The 27,281-nt window shown below is 41.4% G+C and overlaps 1 protein-coding gene across 1 annotated transcript; it reads right to left on the reverse strand.

Annotated features, from left to right (window-relative positions):
- Positions 1 to 536: 536 nt before the first annotated feature.
- LOC311040267 (adiponectin receptor protein 2-like) lies at positions 537 to 27,089 on the reverse strand. Its single transcript, XM_084050443.1, has 9 exons — positions 26,979 to 27,089; positions 15,543 to 15,653; positions 15,135 to 15,417; positions 8,076 to 8,189; positions 7,392 to 7,563; positions 5,978 to 6,164; positions 3,922 to 4,109; positions 3,104 to 3,297; positions 537 to 2,985 (listed from the first exon to the last, which is right to left on the reverse strand). Exons 3-9 carry the CDS (start codon positions 15,222 to 15,224, stop codon positions 2,857 to 2,859), a joined length of 1,074 nt encoding a protein of 357 aa, XP_083906569.1. The 5' UTR covers positions 15,225 to 15,417; positions 15,543 to 15,653; positions 26,979 to 27,089; the 3' UTR covers positions 537 to 2,856.
- Between the last annotated feature and the right edge of the window lie 192 nt (positions 27,090 to 27,281).

Below are 27,281 nucleotides of genomic sequence, written 5' to 3' on the forward strand. Positions count from 1 at the left end.
CTACCCGGGAAACAAATATTACATACCTCTTTCCCTTTATCTGTATAACTCATGTAGACTGTGTAGGGCAAACAAAATATTTTCTTTATTAAAAGGAGTAGTTCACCCAAAGAATTACACAACCCATGAAGCTTGAATTCATGTTTTTGTTGCTTTTTTGGTCAAATTGCTGGGCCAATAATTTGTTGACCATGTGTACATACTGTAGACACAAAGAGTCTCCTTTGTATCTCCTACCCACTGGATACATTAGCCGGTAGGAGACGGTAATCAAATTATTGTCTTAGGAATGCGACAAAAACATGTCCACGCATTCAAGGCTTCATGGGGTGTGTAATTGATAGAAAATAAGTCATTTTGTGGGTGAACCACTCCTTTAAATGCAATAAAAGCCAGTGTTCTCGTGGTGGGTTTTCGTTTGGCTCAGCTGTACCAGTTCTGCTGCTGTTGAACTTGCGAACTCTTCAAATCGCGACGTCAATGAACATCAAAAGTTACCGTCCTCAAGTTACACAACTCAACACCACCCACACAGATTCAAAAAACCTTTTTTGTTTATTAGAACAATACAGCAGGTATACATATACACATATGTATATAAAGGTCTTTTGCAATCAAAACACTCTGCTCAGAATGGGGCATGTGCTTCAACAACAAACTGTATCACTCCCCGAGAAATAAATTAATCCAAACTAAAGAAAAACTAGAAGAAAGAAAGAAAAAGCACAGGTGAAAAAAAAAAAAGGGTTTCAAGTTGGGAATACATCCATCAGCCTCTATTGAACACCAAATACAGGTTTACAAAATGGGCGCGTTATTTTGATCACAACTCTGCCAGTGAGCTTACAGCTCCACCCGCGAAGGCGTGCCTGTAGGGGTAAACCAAACGCTCCCTCTGAAGCGTTTAATCGTCGTTAAGAGAGTCCGCAGTGCCCGGAGAGGAAAGGGTCGTCCACACCAAAAAACAACAACTACGAACGCACTGTTTCGTTCTACCTCAAGTAGATGGCAGAGTCCACACCACAGCTAATTATAATGGCGACAGTGAACGATAGCAGGGACGTGCACAGATAGACTCTAGGTGGTGCTGGAGCACCTGCCCTTTGCCCTCTTGACCAGAAGTGCCCTTTTGAGAAAAAAAACGTTTTTTTTCCAGTTTACAGCAGGGGTCTTCAACAGGGGGTCCGGGACCCCTAGGGGGTCCTCAGAGTTATTACATTGGGTCCGCCAAATCTTTATGTGATTTTTCTTTTTACCATAACCACTCGAAACCTAGCATCCCTTTTCTGAGGAGAACTTTAGCCAAAGATAGCAGATCTACAAGCCGGCGTTGTGGGCTTGTAGATCGGCTATTTTTGGCAAAGAGGTATAGGTGTAGAGGGAAAAAAGAGCAGACCAAGTAAACAAAAAAAAGTATAATTTACTTGAGCACCTGCCCCTCAAAATGTCTGTGCACGCCACTGAATTTATAGTTATAGTGCTTGGTGTGGACCGCCCGTTACTGGACAAACCAGATAGAGCAAAGAGGTGAAACAAAGGGACGGGTTGAACGAGAGACAGAGATGAAAAGAAATTAAAGCTCGTGAACCCTGTGACGTAAGAACAGCATCAAAACGTTAAAATTACAACCCAGAACACTAAATGAAACGCTAAATTTAAAATAACACGGATGTTTTCGTAGAGAGTATTGTTGTTCCATGTTAAATCAGAGAGAGACTGAACTCTTGTCACAGCATGGGAGTTAACCCATTAAGACCGGGAACGCATCTGTGTCACTTTGGATTTCTTTGGCTATTCAAAAATAGCAGATATACAAGCTCATAGCGCGGCGCTATGAGCTTGTAGATCTGCTATTTTTGAAAAATCATGAACATTTGTGCAAATCTTTGAATATATATATGCTTTAAAGCGAATCTTTGCTTCTGGGAGTCCCTGAAACAAAATATTTTGAGATTTGAATATTTTAATTTTTTCCAAAAAACGGTTAGGATTTTTAAAACATTTTTAGAATCGGCCTCAGGTCTTAATAGGTTAAGACCCAAACGTGGGTCTTGGGAGACGAACACCAGCTGCTGTTCTGCGGTCGTTGTGGAAATGGTTGCGTGTTGTATTCAGTGTCATTTACTTATGAGTGGACGTTATGTTAGGGGCGCAAAGCCCCACACCCCCCCCCCAAAAACAATATTTAAATAATGAGATGCATTGAAAAGGAACAGTCCCTTTACTGGATTACATCGTTATGAAATTCTCTCACTTTCTGTCCATCTGTCTGACTCGACCAGGATTTATACTTTGTCACGTTGAGCTTATCGCGCGCCGAAAATAGCCCATCTACGAGCTCATAGCGCGTAATGGCTGACGTGTTGTGAGCTTGTACATTCGGCTATGTGACACGGCCGCATGACAAAGTATAAACCAGGCTTAATTCTCTCCGTCTGTCGGTCTGTCCCACCTCTTAAAAAACTGGTTTAGATACGAACATACTGCATTTCCACGCTCTCTCTACAGGATCTATTTATTTACTCATCATCTTCATTCTTTTGGTATTTTTTGGTTTTAATGTATTTTTTTTATTATAAATCTATAAGACCCAAAGATTACAAATCTTATTTACATAAAAAACATGTTTTTCTTTTTTTTTTTGCTTTAAAAGCCCCCCCCTCCCCCCACCGCTCCTCTGTTCTTCAATTTGTTTTTCTCATTAAAGCAGAAAAGGTTTTTAATTGAACCTCAAAGCAAAGAAACATTATCAACCTGATATTTCAACTTCTGTATTTTGTGTGTCAGTGTGTCCGTTCGTTTACTGTGTGTTTGTTTATGTGTGTGTCTGTCCATTTTCTGTCCACCGTCTGTGTGTTAGAGCGTGCCGTCGTCAGTACAGCCCCCTCCGGCCGTGTAACGGAACTCCTGCAGGTTTGATACCCCGTGGAAATGGACGAACGCTCCAGCAACGACCAGAATGTGGAACAGCTGGTGAGAATGGAACTGGAGAGAGAAAAGCATACCTTTCAACATTGTGAGGTGAAATTAAGAGACTTCTTTTATGTGACGTTATATAAACATGGTAATTATTCCAAAAAGGTTGATTGTGTGTGTTACCTACCCATATATCGCACTTTCCAGGGAAAAACCTCTCGGGGATTCTTGCAGCGTAAAGACACGCCCCCGTGATGTAGAGTGTGGCCATTAGTAACAACCAACCGATCTGGCCAATCGCAGTGGCTTTTATTAAACCCTCACTGATGATGAAATGGAGGGTTGGAACGACGCCACTGAGACCCAGACCAACGAATACACCTACAGACAGAGACACAGAGAAAGAAGCAGCTGTTAATCACATTTACTCAAACACTTTATGTAACCCTGCTGGACTAAAATAGATCTATATATATTTTATACCAACTAATATTATTATCTCCGCCAGGCCAGGAGGCGGAGATTACATATTCACCACATTTGGTAGAAAAGGATGTCGAGAGTTATGCGACAATGAGCATACCGTTTGCTTGCAAATGGCTTTGAAAAGTAGTGGGAGGGGCTTATTTCTTACAAAACTAATGCCGTACATCCTGAGCGCACAAATTGTAATTGCATGTTGAGGGGCCTTTAGAGAGTACACCTCTAAAAGCACTTTAACTTACACAAATACATTAAGCTGCAGTGTATGTTTAGGAATGCTACCGCGCGTTGTGAGCTTGTAGATCTGCTATTTTCAAAAGGTTGTTATACATTTGAAATGGGACATTCTGCATAATGAGTACTTATACTTTTAGTACTTTAAGTATATTTTGATGCCAATACTTTTGTACTTTTACTAAAGTCAATTCTGAATAACAGACTTTTACTTACTTCTACATTGCGGTATTGACACTTTTACTCAGGTAAAATATGCGAGTACTTCTTCCACCACTGATTGCATACCTGCTCTGACTCCTCTGTACTGCGGGGTAGCGAAGAAGTCACACTGCGAGACGACGATGGCAGACAGTCCCAGAACACACACCACCATGAGGTAGGTGACACACTGCTGAGGAGAGCAGTAGAACGAGTAGTAGAGCCACGGCACAAACGAGCCCATGATGAGAATCGCTATGCCGCTGTAGTCCAACCTACACACACACACACACACACACGCGCGCGGTTGAGAATTACCGTTCTATACACAACAATTATAAAGAGGTGTAGGTTATATTTTTGGCTTAACCCATTAAGACCTAAAGCCGATTATATAAATGTCTTCTAAATCCCAACAGTATTCCGAAAAATAATGTCGAGGACCCCCAAATGATGTATGTATGTATTTGGCCGCCGACCCCCATCTCAAAATGTTTTGCTCCAGGGACCCCCTAGAAGCAAAGATTTGAGTTAAAAATGTTCGTTTTAAAACAATATATATTCAAATATTTTTCAAAAATAGCAGATCTACAGATGCTTGTAGATCTGCTATTTTTGAATAGCCAAAGTGTAAAATAATGCTTTTTAGCTCAAATGAAAAAGTGACACAGATGCGTTCCAGGTCTTAATGGGCAAGTGTTATGTATCTCTCTATTCTGATAGCAGTTATTGCTATAGTGTGTTTGTTTTTGATTGATTGATTGAATACTTTATTAGTCAGAAATGTAAACAGGTCCTATGTATTCAATTCATCGACATAGCATAGGGGGGGACGTCAGTAGTGGTGAATGACACATCATTTCTATGGGAAATTGCATTTAACTTCCTTTGTGGTCTTCTGACAGATACTTTTTCAGGCTAGGCCTGTCTCAATTATTACATAATCGCCTAATCGCAATTATTTGAGAGAGTTGCAATTATTTCTGAATAATCGTCATAATCGTTTCCATGTTGAAAGATGCTCATACATTTTCCAAAAATAGCAGCTTACAAGCTGTTGTAAGCTTGTAGATCAGCTATTTCCGCATATTTTCTTTTTAAGTATACAATTATTAAATACGTCAGTAATTTCTTCGTATATTTAAATTTGTCATATATTTGCCCTGTGCAATTTGTGATTATGAAGCCTAAAAAAGAAATTAAATTTGTATTCATATGTTCCAATGTTCGATGCCAAAAAAACAATTAAATCGTTAATCACAATTATTTGTGTGACAATTAATCGTCAACTTAAATTTGTAATTGTGTAATTTGTGACAGGCCTATTTCAGGCTAGTTTTGAAAGAAACCAGTGATTCACATTTTTTAATGGATGGGGTCAGGGCATTCCACATTTTGGTGGCAGAGTATTAGTAGAATGATCATTTTACCATGTTTGTTCTATATTTGGGTGGTTACCAGATCGTTGTCGCTCCCTCTAGTGTTGTGGCTGTGGGTGTCACTCACTTTGGAGAAGTAGTTAGTCAGGTATGAGGGTAAGGAGGGCACTGCCTCTTTGACTATCTTAAAACAGTGGTTCTCAAACTTTTTTGTGCCCGCGGACCACCATAATAGAAGATTTTTACGGCTCTCTAGCAGTGATTTTCAACCATTTTAATTTCAAGGACCCTCAGTTTGACATGCATTAGACTACAGACCCCCATTTAATGGCATGCATGTCTCTGGGACCCCAATTCATATTGTAAAACCAATGTTAATTTAACTCTGAGAGTGTACAAATTTGGTTCCATTTGTACACTCTCAGAGTTACAGACCCATAAGGGTCCATTTGGTTCCTGTCCATCATTTAGCTGGGGACCCCCTGGAACCCCCTCAAGTACCCCTGGGGGTCCCCGGACCCCACTTTGAGAACCAATGTCTTAAAATACCAATCCCATTTTGTTCAAGGGGTCTCCCTGTCTCTCAGCTCGTTAGTAAACAGAACATTTTTAGGTCAGGATACCAAATCCAATCAGGATAGATAGGGTTAGGGTAGTGTGTGTGTGTGTGTGTGTGTGTGTGTGTGTGTGTGTGTGTGTGTGTGTGTGTGTGTGTGTGTGTGTGTGTGTGTGTGTGTGTGTGTGTGTGTGTGTGTGTGTCTTACTTTGAGAAGACTCTGGACACTTTCTCAGAGTGACAGTAGACGGTGTGGAAGAGCCAGGAGAAGGACAGACAGAGAACAGCTCCCAGGAAGAACGCTCCGATCACGACCTTCTCCTGCAGCGGGGCCACGAACGACATGTTGGGTCTCAACAAGTACATGAGCCCCAGACACAGGAAGAACACACAACCTGGAAACACACACACACAGAGAGAGAGAGAGAGATCATTTCACATTCTCACATTTATATCACATAAAACAGACATCAGAGAGAGAGTTGTTATTAACCACTTGAACCCCAATATGGGAACCCATCGTCAAATAAAAAGGAAAAACGGCGGCCCCAGCATTTTTCACTTTTGCATTTGACTCTGGGGTGAGTGATTAGATAGACCGATGATGACTGGAAACCAGCGTTTTGGTCTCTGCCCTCAGCCCTCCACTTCCGGTGCTGCGCCTATGTTTTCATTCACTAACAATATTTCTCCACAGAACACCAACGGCATTTCTCCCAAAGAACATGGATCGTTTTGGTTATAAGCCCACTTGTTTCTATGACGAAAGAACAAGTTAAAATGTTGCTAACTTTCCGTGGTTTTGTCGGCTCCGAGGACGCTATCGTTAAATGAGTTTGGGTTTGTTTCCAGTGGGAAGCGAGCGCACAGATGTAAATCCCGGCCAATACCTTTGATAGGGTAAAGCGCGGCCTGCTTCCTGATCTGAAGGCACGCCCACTTGTAGGCCAACGCTCACACATTCTGAAAAGGGCTCCCGATCTGTTCTTGAGAGATTACTTGAACCCTAACGCCCATTTTCTAAACATGTCATCATTATAGACCACTATAGACGTCACACTGATAAGAAAGAACCAGTATGCGCTTGCAGGCCGGCACCAAATGAAACCCATTCTGTCATGTCTCGCTAGCACGCGCCTCACTAGCCAACACACAAGAGGAGGTTGAATGAACTGAAACCAGCGCACCCTGAAACAATATGTTGGGAATTGATTGCATGAAACAATCACCTGTGCGTGTAGTCTCTATGTTGGTAAACAAATAATTGGTCTATAGGAGAACATTATAAATTGGTCATGGATAGGTTCCTACCCTGGGGGTGTCAATGAAAAAGGGTTTACGTGGTTACAATCTGGGAACCCATTCGGTAAAAACAAAAGAAAAAACAAAAGAGATTGAGTGGTGAAAGTGAGTTGGCTGCAATACTTCTCTACCACCACTAGATGGGAATGAAGCAGAACAAATAACACTAAATCAATATTTCTATTATGCAAATATGCACACAGACAGACAGATTGATAGGGAGGAGGACAGAGATAAAGAGACAGATGTGTGTGTGTGTGTGTGTGTGTGTGTGTGTGTGTGTGTGTGTGTGTGTGTGTGTGTGTGTGTGTGTGTGTTACCCAGTAAGTGTGTCCATATGTTTCCAGTCTCTGTGTGAATTCTGAAGATGCTTTTGAAACAGGCTCTGAATGACGGCATGGGAGGCCTGTGACCGTGGAGCAGGTAGTCGTTGTCTTTCAGCCAATCGGGGAGCAGGTCAAAGGGGAGGACACGCCACCGGCCCTCCCACATCTGGGTGGTGGTGGGTTGAGGAGGAGGAAAGAGAAAACGTTAGAATAAATGCGAACTGGGGCACAGGAGAGATACTTAAGGTGGGGGGGACCAAACTGTGAGCAAAATGTCGCAACTTTTAAGCGTATTCAACTACGCTTAATGAGGCATTTTGCCCATTAAAACTGGATTATAAATTCTAAAAGCAGCAAAAGTACAGTAGCAGATCTACAAGCTCAAAACGTGTCGCGCCGTGCCGTGTTTCGAGCTTGTGGATATGCTACTTTTGATTACGCTGTGGTTACGATATCCATATGAACTGGAATATGTACAGTGGAGACTTTTATGTTGTCATTCAACAATGTGTGTGTGTGGTGTGGTGTGGTGTGGTGTGGTGTGGTGTGGTGTGGTGTGGTGTGTGTGTGTGTGTGTGTGTGTGTGTGTGTGTGGTGGTGGTGGTGGTGGTGGTGGTGGTGGTGGTGGTGGTGGTGGTGGTGTGTGTGTGTGGGATGTGGTGTGTGGTGTGTGTGTACCTTGTGTACAAACTCCTCCATTCTCTCCATGAAGCCTTCATCGTTGCTCTTCTCCTCTTCTTCCCCCTCTCTTTCGTTCTCTCCATCTCTTCTCTGTTTGTCCTCAGAGACTCTCTGACAGAAGAAAACAAACGGGACAGACGATATAACATATGTACATACATGTATATATATATATATAACACATGTACATACATGTATATATATATATATATATATATATAACACATGTACATACATGTATATATACACACACACTGTGTATCAGTGGTTCTCAATCTTTTCAGGCCGCGACCCCCAAAATAGTGTTGTGAGCATGTAGATCGGCTATTTTCTGCCTATTTCATAGGTAATATTTGACAAATGTGTATAGTATAGTTTGCTGATTACTTTGGACGCAGTAATGGCCTTCTTTTTTATAGGTCTTCAAAATGTCTTAAAAGTCCTTAAATTGTGACTTTAGAAATGTGAAGTTACCCAGCATACACTTATACTGTATGTTGGTTTGTTTGCTGTTAAGTGAGAAAATAATGTTGCACATTAAGCAAATCCTCTGGGGATCCCCCCAAAATCATGTGAGAACCACCGCTGTGTATACATAATACAGCATGTCTTCCCAATACTCCACACTCCATGACTAACTGGTTTGTTACACACTGCTGTAGAAGAGCTGCTTCCCAGAGAACTAACGACATCAGCCCTGCATAGTTTGTCACATGACAAATAGCTAAAATAGCTCACAACACGTGTTGTGAGCTTGCTGTAGTATTGTGTTATTGTCTTGTACTTGTGTTGTGTTGTTGTTTTGTGTTGCGTTAAGTGCATTGTACAGTTTTTATGGTGTATTGTGTTGTATTGTTTTGTGGTATTGTGTTGTATTGTGTTGTTTGGAGTGAAGCAGACAATTTCGCAACCAGGTTTAAATGTCGACGCAACAGAAGGGGCGGGATCGAGGAAACAGCCAATGGGGGTTGAGAGGCCAGAGGCCATTGGCCAATAAGACGAAAGCCTGATGGTACGATGGCCCAATGAAGAGGGAGCTGAACCTTGTACACAGTAACCCCTCACTTCCACTCATGGCTCTCATGGGACGCTAAGAATTTAGTTTAAGAAACAAGGCCGTTAAAAACAGACAGCATGTTCCGAACAGACACACACCCACACCCCAGTGGATCCCAGTTTGTCTATGAACTTTGATGAACCGATTGTACTCTGCTGGGGGTGTGTGAAGGGGAGGAAAGATGCCTTGTTTCGAGAGAACAGTGCAATTCTTAGTGTAATTTCAATTTGTTCAGTAGAGGCAGCGTATTGCAAAACTTTAGTTCCCAAATACTGTAACATGGAGGACTGCTTTATATTAAGATGTGAACACAGAACTGGGCCGAAAAGTCAGGAGTTCATAATAAAGAGAATTTATGAGCCTCTTTCAAAAACATTTTGGCTAAGGTGTCCACATCCTGTACAATATTGGCTGCCTTAATGTCGCCTTGGATCGTTCAGCATGACAGGGTCAATGACGTCCTTCTACAAGCTATACACACCCTTGTCGGCTAAGGAGGAGATCTGACAGTGCCCGAACACTTGTCTGCATCGTGGCAGTACTATATGATGATAGTCGATGCCAGAACATTATAAAAAGCTTCCAACATGATATAAAGATAAAAAAGGATTGTCATTGTTAGTTTTAATAGAACTGTTACCGGAACAAGTACTGTGGCAATTTTAACCGTTTCATGTGTTACAATACAGGGATCAATAACTATCAGCAGTGTGTGCACACCGGTTCGTGAAAAATATGGCTATAGAAATGGATATTATGAGCTCTCTTTGTACTTGGAGAATTGCCAAACTTCAGGCAAGTCAAAACTGCGTCCAAACTTTCCTCCTTTATTTTTTATGGTTTTGTTTTCTCAAGGCGGCAATTAATGCCATCTCACTCACTACATGCCAGTATTCCTTCGTAGAGAGCGTTTATTGCCAGTGGGCACGTTCTCACGCCTGTATGAGAAGAACAACCATAATGCACTTCAATCTACCTTGAAAACATCCAGGGTTTGGCATGTCTGGGCCACAAGTCTAGCAGCTTTGTTTGATGACAGAAAAGTAACACCATGCTCTTTTTATTTTTTTCCTGGGCTCGAATTTAAGCTGGTTTCTTACGTTCGATTGATAAATGAGGGCCTTTGACTCTATGCCATTGTGATTGCCATAATGCCCGGTGGCCTTTATCCCATATTAAAATTGGCTAATGGGAGGACCGGCCGGCGGACCACGTCTAGGCCTGTCACAATTATTACATAATCGTCTAATCGCAATTATTTTTGCATAATAGTCATAATCGTTTCCATGTTGAAAAATGTTCACACATTTTCAAATATTAAAAAAAGCAGAAATAGCAGATCTACAAGCTTACAACGCGTTGTAAGCTTGTAGATCAGCTATTTCTGTTATTTGTCATATCTGCCCTGTGCAATTTTTGATTACGAAGCCTAAAAGGCTTCATATGTTCCAATGCTCAATGGCCAAACACACAATTAAAATCGTTAATCGCAATTATTTGAGTGACAATTAATCGTCAACTTAAATGATCTTGACAGCCCTAACCACGTCGTCACACTCATGTCACCATGACTAAGCCATAACCATATAAGGAGTTCCCAATGTAGCTACGCCCAAATATGAAGTGTGTTGTCCAACCTCAATGTGTTGCAATGGCATATACTGATGACATCAGGAAATCTCATACATGGGCATAAAAAGGGACAATACTTTTCATATTCCACCCTGATTGGCTACAAACTTCAGATTGGCATCTGAAGTTTGCAGGAGTGGCTCGTTTTGAACAAAATGCCTCGAATTATGAACGCAGCGATTCCACTCACCTCTAAAATAACCGAATTCCAAACATTGCTGGCCCACAATAACCTACCTACCTAGATGACCTTATTTAGGATTGCTTGGTTTATTACCTATATTATACATTTCAAGTGCCATTTCTTCCCCGGCCTAGCTGGAATGTGCATGCAAAATGTCACAGAAATCGCACGCCGTGTTCATGATCTGAGGCATTTTGTTCAAAACGGACCACTCCTCTGCAAACTTTCAGGAAGCCAATCTAAGCAAATCAGGAAGGAATACGATTCCTTCCTTCCCGATTTGGAATCGCATTCCTTCCCGATTAGTTTGGCTTTGTTTGATATAATAGCACACCAAATTGTTTGTGTGCTTGTGCTGTTGTATAAGTCTTTGATGCGTGTGTGTCTGTGTGCATACATGCACACAGGTAGTCTGCAGCATTATACCCCTGTGTGAAATGTGATCCGTACACCCAAAAACTGAAACAACAATCCTGTATGTACACGTGTGTGTGTATGTGTGTGCGTGTGTGCACGCAGATACGTCTGATTGCTTCACCTGCAGTAAAGCAACACCGACACCGGAGATGGTGCTGGGGCCTCCGACTCAGCAGGGGTGTCTGACCCAACACCCAATAAGGCCTTTAAATGTTTCAGCAGAGAGCAAAAACTGACTGAACAACACACCTCTACCTCTGTAGTGAACTCACAGTTAATAACTGTAACCAATTTTTAAGGTGATAGTTTGAAATTCATACTGCATAATATATATGTCACATGGAAATTGGCATTCCAGGGAAATTGAAAAAGGGGCACTCGCTTTTAGGCACGGGGCTTCGGCGAGGCGGGGCTTTTCGAGACAGGGTTTTTTACGTGAAGCTCGCGAGGAGGAGGAGGCGCGAGGCGGGGCTTTGATGCGAGGCCGACCTGGCTTTTGTTGTCACCCCCCACATAGCAACCAAGAAGCTACGCTAGGGGAACGCTGAACACGCGTTCACACGCACACGTGATAACAGTTATTGTCCATGACGGAGCCGCACCGACTCAGCAGAGCTTGAGGCCGAGGAGGCGCGGCCTCGCGCCTCCAGGCGCGAGTGCCCGCGCCGACCGGCCGAAGGTCTGCTAGTCGAATCAGCGCCGTCCGAGTTGTGAACCGATAGGGGGAGAATATATCTTTTCATGGGTTACTATCTAGTGTCCACGACGACACACATGTGTGCACATGTGTGCACAACGCGTCGCAATGTGACGCGTTGTGAGCTTGTAGATCGGCTATTTTCAAATAAAATCTTGCTGGGAAATTATAATAAGCAGCTCTGGCAACCCTGGTGGTAGGGCTTGGGCAATGTCAGACTGAGTGATATTGAAACACCTCAAGAATTATTACTCTATCCTCTCTTTTCTCAAAGAATACTACAAAAGGATTTCACTCACTTATTTACACCAGTAGTGTAAATCTGTGATATGACAATATCGGCAATTCTGATGATTTAATATCTGCGATGATATTGGCGCCAAACAAAGGGACCCCTAAAAAATTCAGCAACCCCCTTCACCCCCACAAGTCCAGTCAAGGGACACTCACACACACCACTATGACCAGTAAATACCACAACCACAGTACAATAGCAATGAATGTGGACTTGGCAGTTCTCTCTGTTTGACTTCACCTCCACTCATTCTAACTAACAAACAGTCACACAGCTTTGGAAAACCTATTGTGAACAGGATTATCCGTTAGAATACATGAAGGGGGACTTGTACAATGAGCTACCACTGTAGTACTAGTGTAGGATAGATACTTCTACAGTGAACGACAACTGTAGTATTAATGTAGGATAAATACTTCTACAATGAATTACCACTGCAGTGCTAATGTAGAATAAATACTACTACAATGACCGTACCACTGTAGGACTAATTCAGAATACATACCTCTACAATTAACAACCACTAGTGCTAATGTAGAATAAATACTACTACAAGGAACTAACTACAACTGTATTATTAATGTAGGATAAATAGTTCTACCATTTCCTACCGCATATACAGTACTAATGTAGCATAAGTCTTAGATTGGGCCTATTCTATTATATTGAGCAGACAATGATATAAATGCAGGTGTTTTCTGGTTTTGATGAAGTCCTCATTTGATTTTGATTCTATATCTTCTGTAGCACCACAGCATATAATCATAATCATACGAAAATAAACATTTATGACAATGTTATGATCAGCTTCAAAACCATAATGTTTTGCCATATTGGCATATTTTGTGTTTTCTTGGACACCAATATGATGTGCAAACTGAGCAGCGTCAGATTTTCAGGTTTTTAATTGTTTATCCATGTAAATATGTCGCACATCCACATCTAGCCTACATTCTTCTAACCCTAGCTGAAAACTGCCCATATCTGCTTAGCAAGCAATATATCTCAAAACTACTGGCTGGATTTCCATGAAAATTGTCGTGAAACTTCATGATATCCCCATCATCAACCCTAATTATATTGGTGACCCAGTGGCCTTTCCTCTAATGCATATATGGGCAACTTGTAGATCTGCTTTCTACTACTTTTGCGTGACATATGACGAAAAAAGTTAAAATACAGAGATAAGGTGTCTGCCCGACAGTGTATGCAATGTGGCCCTCTGGAGTGAGTGTGGAAATATAGTGGCCCTCTCCATCATCAAAGTTGCCCAACCTCTGGTCTAGTGCCACCAGTATGGCAAACTTTCCACTTGCGCACAAGTTATTTCAAAAATCTAAAGGGCAGATTGCCATGAAACTTGCTGAACGCATTCATGCTCCCTGGACCATATCATTGAGTGGCCCCCATGACCCTTTCTCTAGTGCCACCCTCAGGGCAAGATGTCAATGTTGCACACATGATATCTCATAATCTATTGCTATTTGTAGCAACATATTATGCTGGCGGATACAGCAATGTGTCGATGTGTGTCCCTGAGCAAGACTCTTAACCCCTAATTGCTCCCCGAGCGCCACATACAGTATGGCTGCTCACTGCTCCTAGTTGTTATAGGATGGGTAAAATGCAGAGGACAAATTTCACGTATATGCAAATATACTGTGACAAATAAATCCCCAAGGCGTGGGGCCTATATTATTATTATTATTATTATTATTGTGGCTGCAGGTCTGAAGGGACATTTCATCATCATGGCTGTTCAGATAACATGGCTGTTCAAATACTTAGAGTGTGTGTGTGTGTGTGTGTGTGTGTGTGTGTGTGTGTGTGTGTGTGTGTGTGTGTGTGTGTGTGTGTGTGTGTGTGTGTGTGTGGATGTGTCTGTGTGTCAGTCAACCCACAACAAATGCGTGCGCGTACACACACACACACAGATTGTTTCCATATTTTCTCCAAACCGGATGGCTGAAAATAAATGTAATAAATAAATAAGCAAACATCCAAACCTTTTAATTGAGATCCGAACATTAATATAACGAACACGTGTTCAGAACTTTGAACGTTTAGGGCCAGCCCTACCCTGTAGCTGTAGATAATAATAATGATAAAAATAAAAATGAATTGCATTTTTATAGCGCTTTACAATGGTTCATTCATTCATTCATACAGGGGGGGGGCATTGGGAGGTGAAGCGGTGAACAGTCGACGCCAGCGTCCTGACTTTCCTGAAGTATAGTAGAATTTGAAGAAATATACATTGTGAGGACCGTTTACCTGGTCCTCACAAGACAAATGTTTGTGTTATAGTTAAAAAAAATGTGTTTTAGAGATACGTTTACAATTAGAAAAACATTCAGGTCAGGATTAGACATTTAGGTGTCTTAGAGGTTAGGTTTAGGGATTGGAATTAGAGTTCAACATGATTTATACTTAGTTGCCCGCCAGTGTCATCCACCGAAAAATTGCTGATCTATAAGCTCACAACGCGTCGCGCTGCGACGCGTTGTGGGCTTGTAGATCTGCTGTTTTTCGGCTTTAGGCTTACGGTTAAAAATGGCAATTATTATTTTTTAAATGGCATTCATAACGGCTGTTATAATGGCTGTCCTAAAGTGTTGATGTCCTCACAAAATGTGTGTGTGTGTGTGTGTGTGTGTGTGTGTATGTGTGTGTGTGTGTGTGTGTGTGTGTGTGTGTGTGTGTGTGTGTGTGTGTGTGTGTGTGTGTGTGTGTGTGTGTGTGTGTGTGTGTGTGTGTGTGTGTGTGTCTCTCACCCTGTGGCGCGTCTGGCACTCGGTGGTGCTAAGGTGACTGGTGGAGGAGGGTCCTGAGGCTGGCGTGTCATCCTGTTCCCGCGGGCTCATGGGATCTGTAGGCGTGGACTCGGAGCATGTGTCGGGCCTATTTGTAGTTCTTTCTGAGAGATCTGTAGTTCTGTGGCGGAGCACGAAGGCGGGGCCTTCGGCTCCAATTTGCTCTCCTCCGTCCAGTTTGGAAAAACTGGCTCAGACAGTGACCAAAACCTGGACTGGAATCCACCCAAAATGTAGACTCCACCTAAACCCAGATAGGACCAAAAAAAGTGGACTGATTTATATCCAAAATGTGAAGAAATTCACAAAACCCAGAAAATGTAGCAGACTTCAAGCAGACTGGACTGGAGAATTGGAACAGAACCGAACCAGTTCGTTTTGAGCCGTGTAGAAACGCCGGACTGGCGTCCAAGCAGGAAGGTGGGTTCTCTGGGACCGGATTAGGAGTGGACTGGGTCCTAAGGCCTCTGTGGTACAAAACTGTAAAGAGAGAGAGAGGGAGGGAGGCAGCGAGAAAAGACATAGAAAGAGTGAGAGAAACAGATGGTTGAAGGGAACAAGAGAGAAAGGCAGAGGGAGAGAATCACATTAAGCATTGGATGACTCAAATGAGCTACAGCAGCATGACGCCCTACTCAACAACTCCTCTGTGGTCACCTCAAAGTGACCACAGCTCATTCACCATCTAGTTTTTTGTTTTCAATTTGTTTTACTTAAGTAAAAGTATCAATACTGCAATGTAGAAAAACTCTGTTACAAGTCCGAATAAAAAAATTACTCGAGTAAAAGTACAAAAGCATTGGTATCCAAATGTACTTAAAAGTACACAAGTAGAAAGTACTCATTATACAGAATGTCCAATTTCAGTTTTCAAATGAGTGAAATGTATAAAAATCTTTTGAAAATAGCAGATCTACAAGCTCAGATTGGGTCGCGACGCATTGTGAGCTTGTCGATCGGCTATTTTCAAATAGCTGAAACGTATATAGGGCTGAAGTGGGTATTGTGTGTTTTGGAATAACAATCAAAATCAACAAAGTAACTAAAGTTTTCAAATAATTGTAGTGGACTAAAAGTATAATATTTGCCTCTGAGATGTAGTGGAGTAGAAGTAAAAATACTGAAAATTGGAAATACCTCAAAAATACATCAACATTTTGTACATTTTGAGTAAATGTACTTAGTTACTAATGTACAAAACGCACACCACTGCATACTACTGTACAAAACACACAAGTCCCACATTAAGCCCTATACACACACACACTTAGTTGTAAGCCAAATGGCTATTTTCGATATTTCAGAACATTTGGAGAAAGAAATTTGATAAGAAAAGAAAATATATTGAAAATGCAGCAAATGTGCCCAGAGTAGGGGTAATGCCAGGGCAAATGTGGTTGGTAGACATGGAAGTGAAAATGTGTTGATGAGGAAGTTGAACTGGAGAGAGAGAGAGAGAACTGGGTGAAAGGTGAACTTATGCAACGAAAATAAAAGGATTAAGAGAAGAAAAAGGAAAAAAAGAGTGATGTAAAGGAATGAAAGAAGTCATGAGTCACAGAACCAGCTCTGTGACTTCTGTCTGACAGCAATGCGGCTCTGCCAGTCTGAGAGTGTGTGTGTGTGTGTGTGTGTGTGTGTGTGTGTGTGTGTGTGTGTGTGTGTGTGTGTGTGTGTGTGTGTGTGTGTGTGTGTGTGTGTGTGTGTGTGTGTGTGTGTGTGTGTGTGTGTGTGTGTGTGTGTGTGTGTGTGTGTGTGTGTGTGCGCGCGCGCGCGCGTGCGTGCGTGTGTGTGTAACACACCAGTGAAGGGCTACAAGGTGTGCCCGGGCTAAGTTAAGTTCAGGATAAGGCTTCATAATCAACAGATTAAGGTTAATTGGCATTTGGTGAACTGACCAAATTACTTCAAAAACATAGTGTTTGTGTGACGAGAAAAAGAAAATAGTTTCTACACTAACATTTCAAGTTTCTCAGCATCTTGGAATGGTTTAAGTGTGAGACCAAAACCAATAGGAATCAGGTTGATGAGTAATGTGTTTATTACCATGACAACACTGATGAAAATCAACCAAGAAATTATCTTTTGCGGTATTCAAAAATCTGTGGTGCCAAGGTGATTCATGCCGTTTAAATGTCACTGAACCACTCGATAAGCTATTGCTAAACATTGACAACTAGAAAGGTGCTCAAAATTCTACCAGGGGGCATGACCTATTAATAATACCGTCTGACGAAATAACATACAATTGCTGGTCTCTCTCTCTCTCTCTCTGAGTATGTGCGTGCGTCAGTGGACATTCTTTGGGGGACACAAGAGTTAGCAACATAGTGTCCGTCTGTGTTGTGACGTAATCACAACTTATAGCCATATGTTGGAAAAGAACAGGCACTGCTACAGTGGAAATGACTCCACATAAGTTGTGGTGTTTTTTTGTGGTGTAATCATTTTCTTTTAAGTCTCCTCTCAGCTTCTTTACCTCTGGCAGGAATCCATAAAAAAGCCCCATAGGCAGGCACTGGCCTTTCCCTCACTTGGAGAAAAGTACCAAAAAGCTCATAAACGCACAAGTCATCATGTGGTGCACTTCCTCACTCCGGATAAATCTACAATCCGTTGAACAACAGCGCACAAAAGCAGCCTCTGACATGCGTGTGTCTGACTGCTGTTCTGAACTGGTGTTGTGTGTGCAACGCAGCGAGCAACAGTCTGAGACAGGCATGTACTGCAGCAAGCATTAGCCTATATCTGTCATTATCTCCATTTCAAATAGGCCAAATTGTATACTTACAGTATGCCATAGCCTGGAAGGACAATAGTTATGCAATTATAAATTTAAAAAATGACATATAGGCTATTCGTCTAAAGATTTGGAAAATATTCGGTACTTGAGGTCCTTGTCACTGTTGTCAGTGTGCACAAGACCTATGATACTGATCTTTGTAGTACGTGAGATTAGCTGTAGAAAGACAAACACACAAACACAGACAGACAAACTGGCAAAAAGCGTGATGTCCTAGACCTAGCAGAGATAAAACAAAATCACTAGTCATTTAAATACAGGAAGAAATCTCTCACATCACATGATGTGTGGCCTGCCTAATTGGTCCAATTGGCCTATTATTCCGAAACCCTAATCGTCTGAAAGAGTTTAGTAAGGACTAATAACTGTCGGACCAATTCCATGGCACCCATAAACTGGGGCACACAATACTGCATGTATCTTTGCAATGGTGAGTTGGTTTGCTTCAACAGCACCTGAGCTATTCAAATTCATATTCATTCAAGATTTAAACACCCAACACTTATGCTGAGTGATGCCATCTGCAGTGACATCAGTACATGCCCGACTACTTCACAGCAAACATCAATACAGACTTTCACTAGAAACTCAGGCAAGAAAGCGAGACTAGGATCACTGGCAAAATGATTGCTATGGATGAGCAGTTGAGCTCTATTGTGGGAGATGAGGGCTTCACAGAGCTCGTGTCAGTGTCAAACCAGGATAAGCGATGCAGAGACGAAAAACAGTAACTGCAAGAATTGACAAGCTGTATTGTGAATGTATGGTTCCCCACTCGGCCCTGCCTTTTGAACATCCTCTGTGTGTGTGTGTGTGTGTGTGTGTGTGTGTGTGTGTGTGTGTGTGTGTGTGTGTGTGTGTGTGTGTGTGTGTGTGTGTGTGTGTGTGTGTGTGTGTGTGTGTGTGTGTGTGTGTGTGTGTGTGTGTGTGTGTGTGTGTGTGTGTGTGTGTGTGTGTGTGTGTGTGTGTGTGTGTGTGTGTGTTGTGTGTGTGTGTGTGTGTGTGTGTGTGTGTGTGTGTGTGTGTGTGTGTGTGTGTGTGTGTGTGTGTGTGTGAGAGAGAGAGTGAGTGAGTGAGTGAGTGAGAGAACAGGGAATAGGCGGCTTGTGTTATATTTGCGGGCTGAGAGCCAAAAACTTGGTTTCCATCCCACTGTGTCAGGGAGGAGATACTTATGTCATAACACCTAAAACATTGCACACAAACATCACACTTTACACAAATTATTACAAGCCCCACGTTAGCCACATGACACAAAACAGGCATAAAACACACAATAAATGATATGTGTGGTATGGTGTGTATGCGTATGTTGTGTACGTAATACTGGGCCAGTCAGAACAGATGCTGTTGACAGAGAGAGATGGGCTCGCCATGTGACTGGGGGTGTGTGGGTGTGTGTGTGTGTGTGTGTGTGTGTGTGTCCGTCCAACACTGTTAGCCATTGTCTCTCTCCGTCATAAGACTCCTGCCTGACTGACAGTACCAGGAGAGAAATCACAACACAAATTGGACTCTTAACTAACGCGATTCTCAAACAGATGTGCACACACACACACACACACACACACACACACACACACACACACACACACACACACACACACACACACACACACACACACACACACACACACACACACACACACACACACACACACACACACACACACACACACACACACACACACACACAATCTAGGTCGCCGTCCCCATGACTTTACAGATTGCCTTCAATTAACTTAAGAGGGGAAATCCTGTCACACAGTGTAATAATTATAAATACCGTAATATAGAGAGAATTAGATGGACTTATCAAAAGAGGAAAACAACACACACGGTGCTCCTTGGGGTACACTGAGGACATGCAGTACTGCAACTTGCTATCACAGGCTAACAGACACACACACACACAGTTGGAATTACATGCACGCACTTACGTACGTACGCCGTTCACACGTGACGCACAAACACAGTCCATCTGCTAATGCTATTTCCAGGGGAAAGCGTTTAGCATGTAAGAGACTTACTTATTACTGTGCTGTACCTCTGGTAACAGGCTTAGCTTGCCATGCACGTGCGTGCGTGCACTAACATTTTGACTGGGTGTATTGCTAGGGCAGGGCCACATCTATAAAAATGTATCATAATGTAGCCATGATTTGAAATAACATCAATAGGTAATGTCATTGATTATGCTGATGATAATGGAGGTAAATTAAGTGGGTTCTACTTCTACCACGTACTGCATGAAGCAAATAGCATGTGGTTCTTCCATTTTTGGATTGGTGAGGAAACTGAAACGGGAGTACAGCTGAAACCTGAGCTTCAAAGGGAGAGAGAGATACACTCTAGATGAATTCTACAGGCTGTATTATGAATGATTCATGTTGGATGTTAACCCATTCAATCCGGGGACACATCTGTCATTTTAGATTTTTTTGGCTGTCCAAAAATAGCAGATCTACAAGCTCATAGCGTGGCACCGAGGCTCACACTGTGTTGCAGCGCAACGTGTTGTTGTTAGCTTGTAGATTTGCTATTTTGCCATATGAGAAGTATATAGTACAGTATGTATATGTGTATGTACGCATTGTGTTTGTGTGGGGGGGGGGGGCTCAGTTTGTCAGATGTAAGTAAGAAGGGGGACTCCTAGGAAAAAGGTTGGAAACCACTGAAATACAACAACTAACAACACTAACAAGACAACTATGCAAGTATGCAGGAGGACAAAGAATGCAAAAGTTAAAGGAACTTGAAGTAGCACCAAAAAAAAAACAAAAAAAACCCTAACTGCAATCTTTGCTCACCAAAAGTCAGGAGAATTATAATGATCAGGAAGTTTGGGACAACATTATCTCTGAGCAGTGACCACACTTTCTCGCTCACAACTTTTGTGTTGTGAGCTTGTAGATCGGCGAATTTTCGCCATCTTTGACCATTTCTGAAAACCAAGAAAAGAAAATATGTATGCCAGATATTACGATATCCCAAATGATAGCTAGTCTTATGTCACAATAGATCATAAGATTTTAGAACTGTTAGGATTTAGAAAACATTTTTAAGAATCGCCTAAGGTCTTAATGGGTTTAATAAATCTAAACCGAGCTCGCAGGTGACATGTCTAGATGATATTATGAAAATAACTGCTCCGAGACAAGCTGGTTAAAGCCAAGTTAGGTGTATGGGAAGTGAAAAAATGTGTGAGTGTTCAATGCACTGTGACATGGAAGTAAAATGCATGATGACATGGAGTATCGAATTTCCTTTCTTATGAAGAATAGGAAACACAATTTGTCGTCAATTTGTAGTTATAGCAGCGTGTCCGACACAGGCATTTCCTTGCATTTTGTCCTATCTGGCCCGTAATTGGAAACGAGTTTGACACCCGTTTGCGTTTAGTATAAAGGAATCAATCAGCATATCACTGACAATGATTGTGATTGGTCATTTGCTGTGGATGCAGAGAGCAAGCGTGCGCACTGCGTACCAGGGCATTAAATCAAACCCAATTAGTGCATAAGATCATTATGATATCTATCTAGGTTTTACTTTCTCTCAAGCTGTAAAAGAGTGTTAGTGTAACGTGACTGAGGGGCCCGGTTTGCCTTCAATTGCATCTTGTGCAATGTGATTAACCCAACTGGACTATATGTATCACTGTTACAGTTTCAAATGGCTTAACAGGCCCATATTTAAGTTAACCCATTAATACCTGGGACTGTGTCATTTTTAGATTTAAGCTAAAAAGCATTATTTTACACTTAAGGCTATTCAAAAATAGCAGATCTACAAGCTCATAGCGCGGCACCGAGTGCCGCGCTACGAGCTTGTATATCTGCTATTTTTGAACAATCATGAAAATGTGTGCAAATCTTTGAACATAATATATTTTTAAAGCAAACATTTTTTAACTCAAATCTTTGCTTCTGGGGGTCCCTGGAACACAATATTTTGATGGGGGTCCGCGGCCAAATACATATAATTTTGGGGGTCCTTGACATGAAAAAGATTGAGCACCACTGATATAGAAACATGCGTTTTTCAGAATGTTGTTGAGATTTAGGAGACATGTAGAATCGGCTTCAGGTCTCAATAGGTTAAGTTAACAAAAGGCAACAAACAAAAACCCCTGTCCTCCTTAGACCCTCAACTGGGCGAGGCAACACTTGACAGAAAACCGAAGGAAGAAACCTAGGGAAGAATCACAGAAGGGCTGCTGAATGGCCATTATTCAAAATGCAAAACAAGCAAAAGAACAGTAGTACATTACACAATGGCATTAAGTAGTACTGTAACTGTATATTGATAATACCGTAAATAAACCGCAATGTGGGAGGGAGATATCTGTCTGATGCAGGTCAATCGAGGATACCCGGTCACGTGGAAACGGAAGGGAACTGCAGGTCTGCCAGCCAGCTCGACAGCACAGCCATTAGATGTAAGATATGGTGGTGCTGCTGTCTGACATGGATTAAGTCTGAATGTGATTACTGCACATGCGTACAGTACACTGGGATACCAATGCTGAAACAATAGATTGTTCATCATCTCTAATGATCACCATTTCAATTACAAATATCACTTGTTTCAGATTAACCCATTAAGACCTGAGGCGATTCTTTAAAAAAATCTAAATCCTAACAGTTTTTTATTTATTTATTTTTTTAATCATGATTTTTCAAAAATAGCAGATCTACAAGCTCATAGCGCGGCACTCGGTGCCGCGCTATGAGCTTGTATATCTGCTATTTTTGAATAGCCAAAGAAATCAAAAGTGACACAGATGCGTTCCAGGTATTTAAGTCAATATCAGTTACACAAGAGATACTAACACTAGACATTGTACTACCAACACAAAACATGGCAATTTTGTCAACTACCTTTGTACATTGAAAAGTTCTAATTATTGATAAACCTCACAACAACACAACACACAATGTAATAACTGCTAATGAACTCCAGTGAAGAAATCCCAGCACCATATTGCGCAACCATATACATATATTGCACAACTGACCATAAGCCTAATATTGCACAAGCAGCAATACAATATGTCTCAACTGCGCATCTCTTTTTCGGGAGAATTAATCCTCAAAGTTCAGCACATGATGTTAGTAGTCTTTGTCAACATATTAGTGCAGGTGGCTAGGCATAACTTGAAAGTCTAAATTAGCCATCAACCTTAAACAGTGCTGTTTAATAACGTAAATGTTTAGTTAGCTTTAGCAAATCAAATAGCTTGAATACGAACTAGCCCAGCCAGTACTATTACTTACACAGAGAACTCACTTTGTTTAAAAAAAAAAACTATATTCAGAAATGCAGGATGATGTTAACGATGGATTTAAACAGTAAGAAGCTCGGTGTTGTTCATTTAACCACTATGCACTGCCATCATAGATGAAACAAATATATATATATTTTTTAATGGCATTTTTCGCTATTTGTCGTACGACAAAGAATATAGGGCTTATGTGGTTATCACTTAGGATTTCACAGTGTGCATATATAGTTTATGTATGGGAAACCATACATAACCCTGCTATGAAGACAAACCGTGTCCAGCTAATATCTATAGACCGACCTCATACTTTATAAGCAGCCATCAAATCATGGACCTTAAGTGTCAGGGCGGTACAAGAAGAACCATGACATCACCCCTTGAAAAACAAACTTCAGCCTTTGGCGTACCTATTTTGGGCATGTTATCATAATCATAGGCCAAATAAAATAAAATCCAAATAGCAGATCTACAAGCTCAACGCTTCACATCATGATAAGTTTTGGCTATTTTGGCTTTGACTTGGCTATTCTCGCTAATCGTCGCACAACAAAGTATATAGTGCAATATGCTTTGGTGGTTAAATATTTTATGGGATCCCTCGCCTGGTGTACAAAGGAAAAGTGTGTGTGTGTGTGTGTGTGTGTGTGTGTGTGTGTGTGTGTGTGTGTGTGTGTGTGTGTGTGTGTGTGTGTGTGTGTGTGTGTGTGTGTGTGTGTGTGTGTGTGTGTGTGTGTGTGTGTGTGTGTGTGTGGGTAGGGGTAAAACAAAGAAGTTTCAACACCACACAAGCTATCAGCTTCTCAGCTCATTAAGTATTGATGAGGTGACATCATGGTTTCTGGCAGAGCAAGGGCTGCTGAAAACCTGTTTGACTGAAAAAGAAAAAGGTTCAAACAGGTCGATTAAAGTATTGACAGAGAATTAGTAGCAAGCAGCCACTTTTTTATGCAACGTTTACATAGAGTCTGTGTCAACCAAGGCCTGTCACAATTATTACATAGTCGCAATTATTTTTGCATAATCGTTGTACGTTAAAAAAGTGGCCATACATTCAGATATTTTTAAAAAAGTAGCGGAAAAAGCTATGCGACGCGTTGTAAGCTTATAGATCGTTTATTTCGGCTATATTTATTTTTTTGGGGAAGTACAAAGTTATTAAATATCATCATTTCTTTCGTCATTCGTCATTTCTTTGTATATTAAAGTTATTTGTCATATCTGTTTTTGTTCACAAAGCCTAAAAGCCAAATCATATTATGTGTTATTATGTTAAGTAAATCGTTAATCATAATATCACAATATTTATGTGACAATTAATCATCAAGTAAAGTTCCATGATCGTGACAGCCCTACTACCAATCCACTGACAGCTCAACAGTCATGATCTTTAGAATACATATTTGTCTGGTTAAACAATACATATTTGGCAGGTCAATAAGGCAAACCCACAGTGGATGAACAAGTACAGGTGCCGCTCTGAGAGAGATGAGCCGTCACGATCATCGTGAAGTTTAATTACCTGTCAGGCAACTATGAATAAGGCGTATTTATCTACCGGAGGCTGTGTGGGAACTGCACGACATATGTAAGACACATCTTTCAAAATCAGATTAGTAATGGTGACAGGACAAGGTCCAAGGAATGCAACAGTCATAAAAGTTCACAGCTGATGGGAGTCATGCCTGTTCTGATAAAAACCTTGATCAAAATAACAGCCTGTGCCCGCTGTGGAACATGATGCCACGGTGATAAACAGTTATTGCTGATGGAAGCAGATTAAAGTTTCTCTCTAAACAACACAGCCTGGCCACTGTGTGAATTTGAACCTTAGACTTGACAGTTACATGTTGGAACTCAATGCAAACAAAATTGACATAATTGCACCAACGACTTCAAAACGGGCAGCAAAAATGAGCTACAGTTGCACTATGCTCTGTGTGTGTGTGTGTGTGTGTGTGTGTGTGTGTGTGTGTGTGTGTGTGTGTGTGTGTGTGTGTGTGTGTGTGTGTGTGTGTGTGTGTGTGTCAACAAAACCCTGGTGAGCAGCAGACAAAGGCGCTCCAGCCCCAGACTGTAACTGTTGTTGAACTACATACACTGCTCATGCTGACAGACATGCTATAATAAACAACAAATGAATGTTTCTGCTCATGACAATGTATCGACAAACATAAAACAGTGGAATGTAAAAGATTTGAGATGATTTCTTGTAATAAAAACAAAAGGATTATCAAGAAAGACGTGGAAGAAAAACAGACCTGGGGTTTTAAACAAAGAAAGCTCTCTAAACTCCAGTCTGTCACAAACCTACAAGAGTTTATCATTGTGGATGGATGGATAATATGAAATATATTATTACTACATATATAAGATATGTAATAAATGTCATATTTTTTTTAAAGTAATCTACATGTTTTTCTGTCGTTTTTTAACAAATCTATTGTCTGTTTTCTTATGTGTATTGTTGTGATCCGGTGTCAATTCTCTCCATCTCTTTAGTGGTAGAGAGTAAAGTGTTGTGAATATGATCATTATTTACAAATGTGTGTGTGTGTGTGTGTGTGTGTGTGTGTGTGTGTGTGTGTGTGTGTGTGTGTGTGTGTGTGTGTGTGTGTGTGTGTGTGTGTGTGTGTGTGTGTGTGTGTGTGTGTGTGTGTGTGTGTGTGTGTGTGTGTGTGTGTGTACACAAGATACAAGAAGCATTATCCGTTGTGTGGAAGGTTGTTTACAACGCAGCGAGCAGTGTTGCCATGTCTGCTTATTATAAGCGACTTTGTTTGGGCTTGTTTTTCTGTGAAGTTGCTTGAAAATATTGGTTGGTTGCGTTTTTTACATTTTTATGTATTTGTCCACAGAACCCCATCTGAAAATCATTTTATGACAGGGAGTGGGCTAGATGTGTTTATAACTTAAGGTAGGGTAAGTGATTTACTTTGGTTAAAATAAGTGTTAAATAGCTCTATATTCTGATAGTACTCGTTGCTGTAGAGTGTTGTTCAGTAAAAGGAGTCTCCCATGTCTCTCCAGCTCTTCATTAAACAGAAAATGCATTTTCAGTGCTCTCTCCTGATTGCCTTAAATTGTGTCACCTATACTGTACCTAAAAATGTACTATATTCTGTTTACTAAAGAGCTGGAGAGCCCCCTGTGACCGAACAAACACTCTGTAACAGTGATCAGAATATAGTACTTTAACCTTTACACACACACAGACAATGTATTATGTTTAAAAAGGGTGAAGAGGGCTCGATTCTTTTTGGGCTCGTTTTCATAACACCTGGTTGCTCGTTTCTCTCGCAGAACCTGGCAACGCTGCTAGCCAGTGGTAGCTAACACAGTAGCAGCTAGTAGACAGCAGAGCAGACAGACAAAGTGTGTGTCTGTGTGACAGCAGTGTGTGAGCACCGACACGTCTTTAAAACGCTCCCACGTTGCTCTTAACGACCAAAAACAAAGGTTTCGTGTGTTTATAAAGGCTCAACATGGTCAGGTTTTTATATCTTAAGACCACGAAGATATAACTGGATAGCAAGAGAGCTAATGCTAGCAGACAAAACACACAAAGCAGCCTCAAACAACAAAGAATGAGAGAGAGACATAACGAGAGAGAGAGAGAGAGAGAGAGAGAGAGAGAGAGAGAGAGAGATAGACAGACAGACAGGGAAAGTGATAAAGAGAGAGAAGGAATGGTAAAGTTGTGTGAATATAATAGTACCTTATGTCCAGCAGGAGAGAGAGAGTGTGGCAGAGAGAGTGTTCTCTTGGTGTCTGTAACGTCTACAGAGTTCTGTACTGTCTGTCTGTGTTCCACTCTTCTATGTGTCTCTCTCTCACACTATCTCTCTTCCGGCGTTGCCAGATCGTGTGAGAGAAGCAAGCCTATCCAGCAGTGTTACATTTTGACAGCAAATTCCGATTTAGTCTTATAGTGTCAGTCTTTTGAATAACACACCATTTAGTTTTAGACCCATTTTAGTCTTCTGAAATGGTTTAGTCTTAGTCGACTAAATATCAAAAC

The sequence above is a fragment of the Gymnoscopelus microlampas genome (assembly GCF_963454915.1).
Source record: "Gymnoscopelus microlampas genome assembly, chromosome: 23".
NCBI lineage: Eukaryota > Metazoa > Chordata > Actinopteri > Myctophiformes > Myctophidae > Gymnoscopelus > Gymnoscopelus microlampas.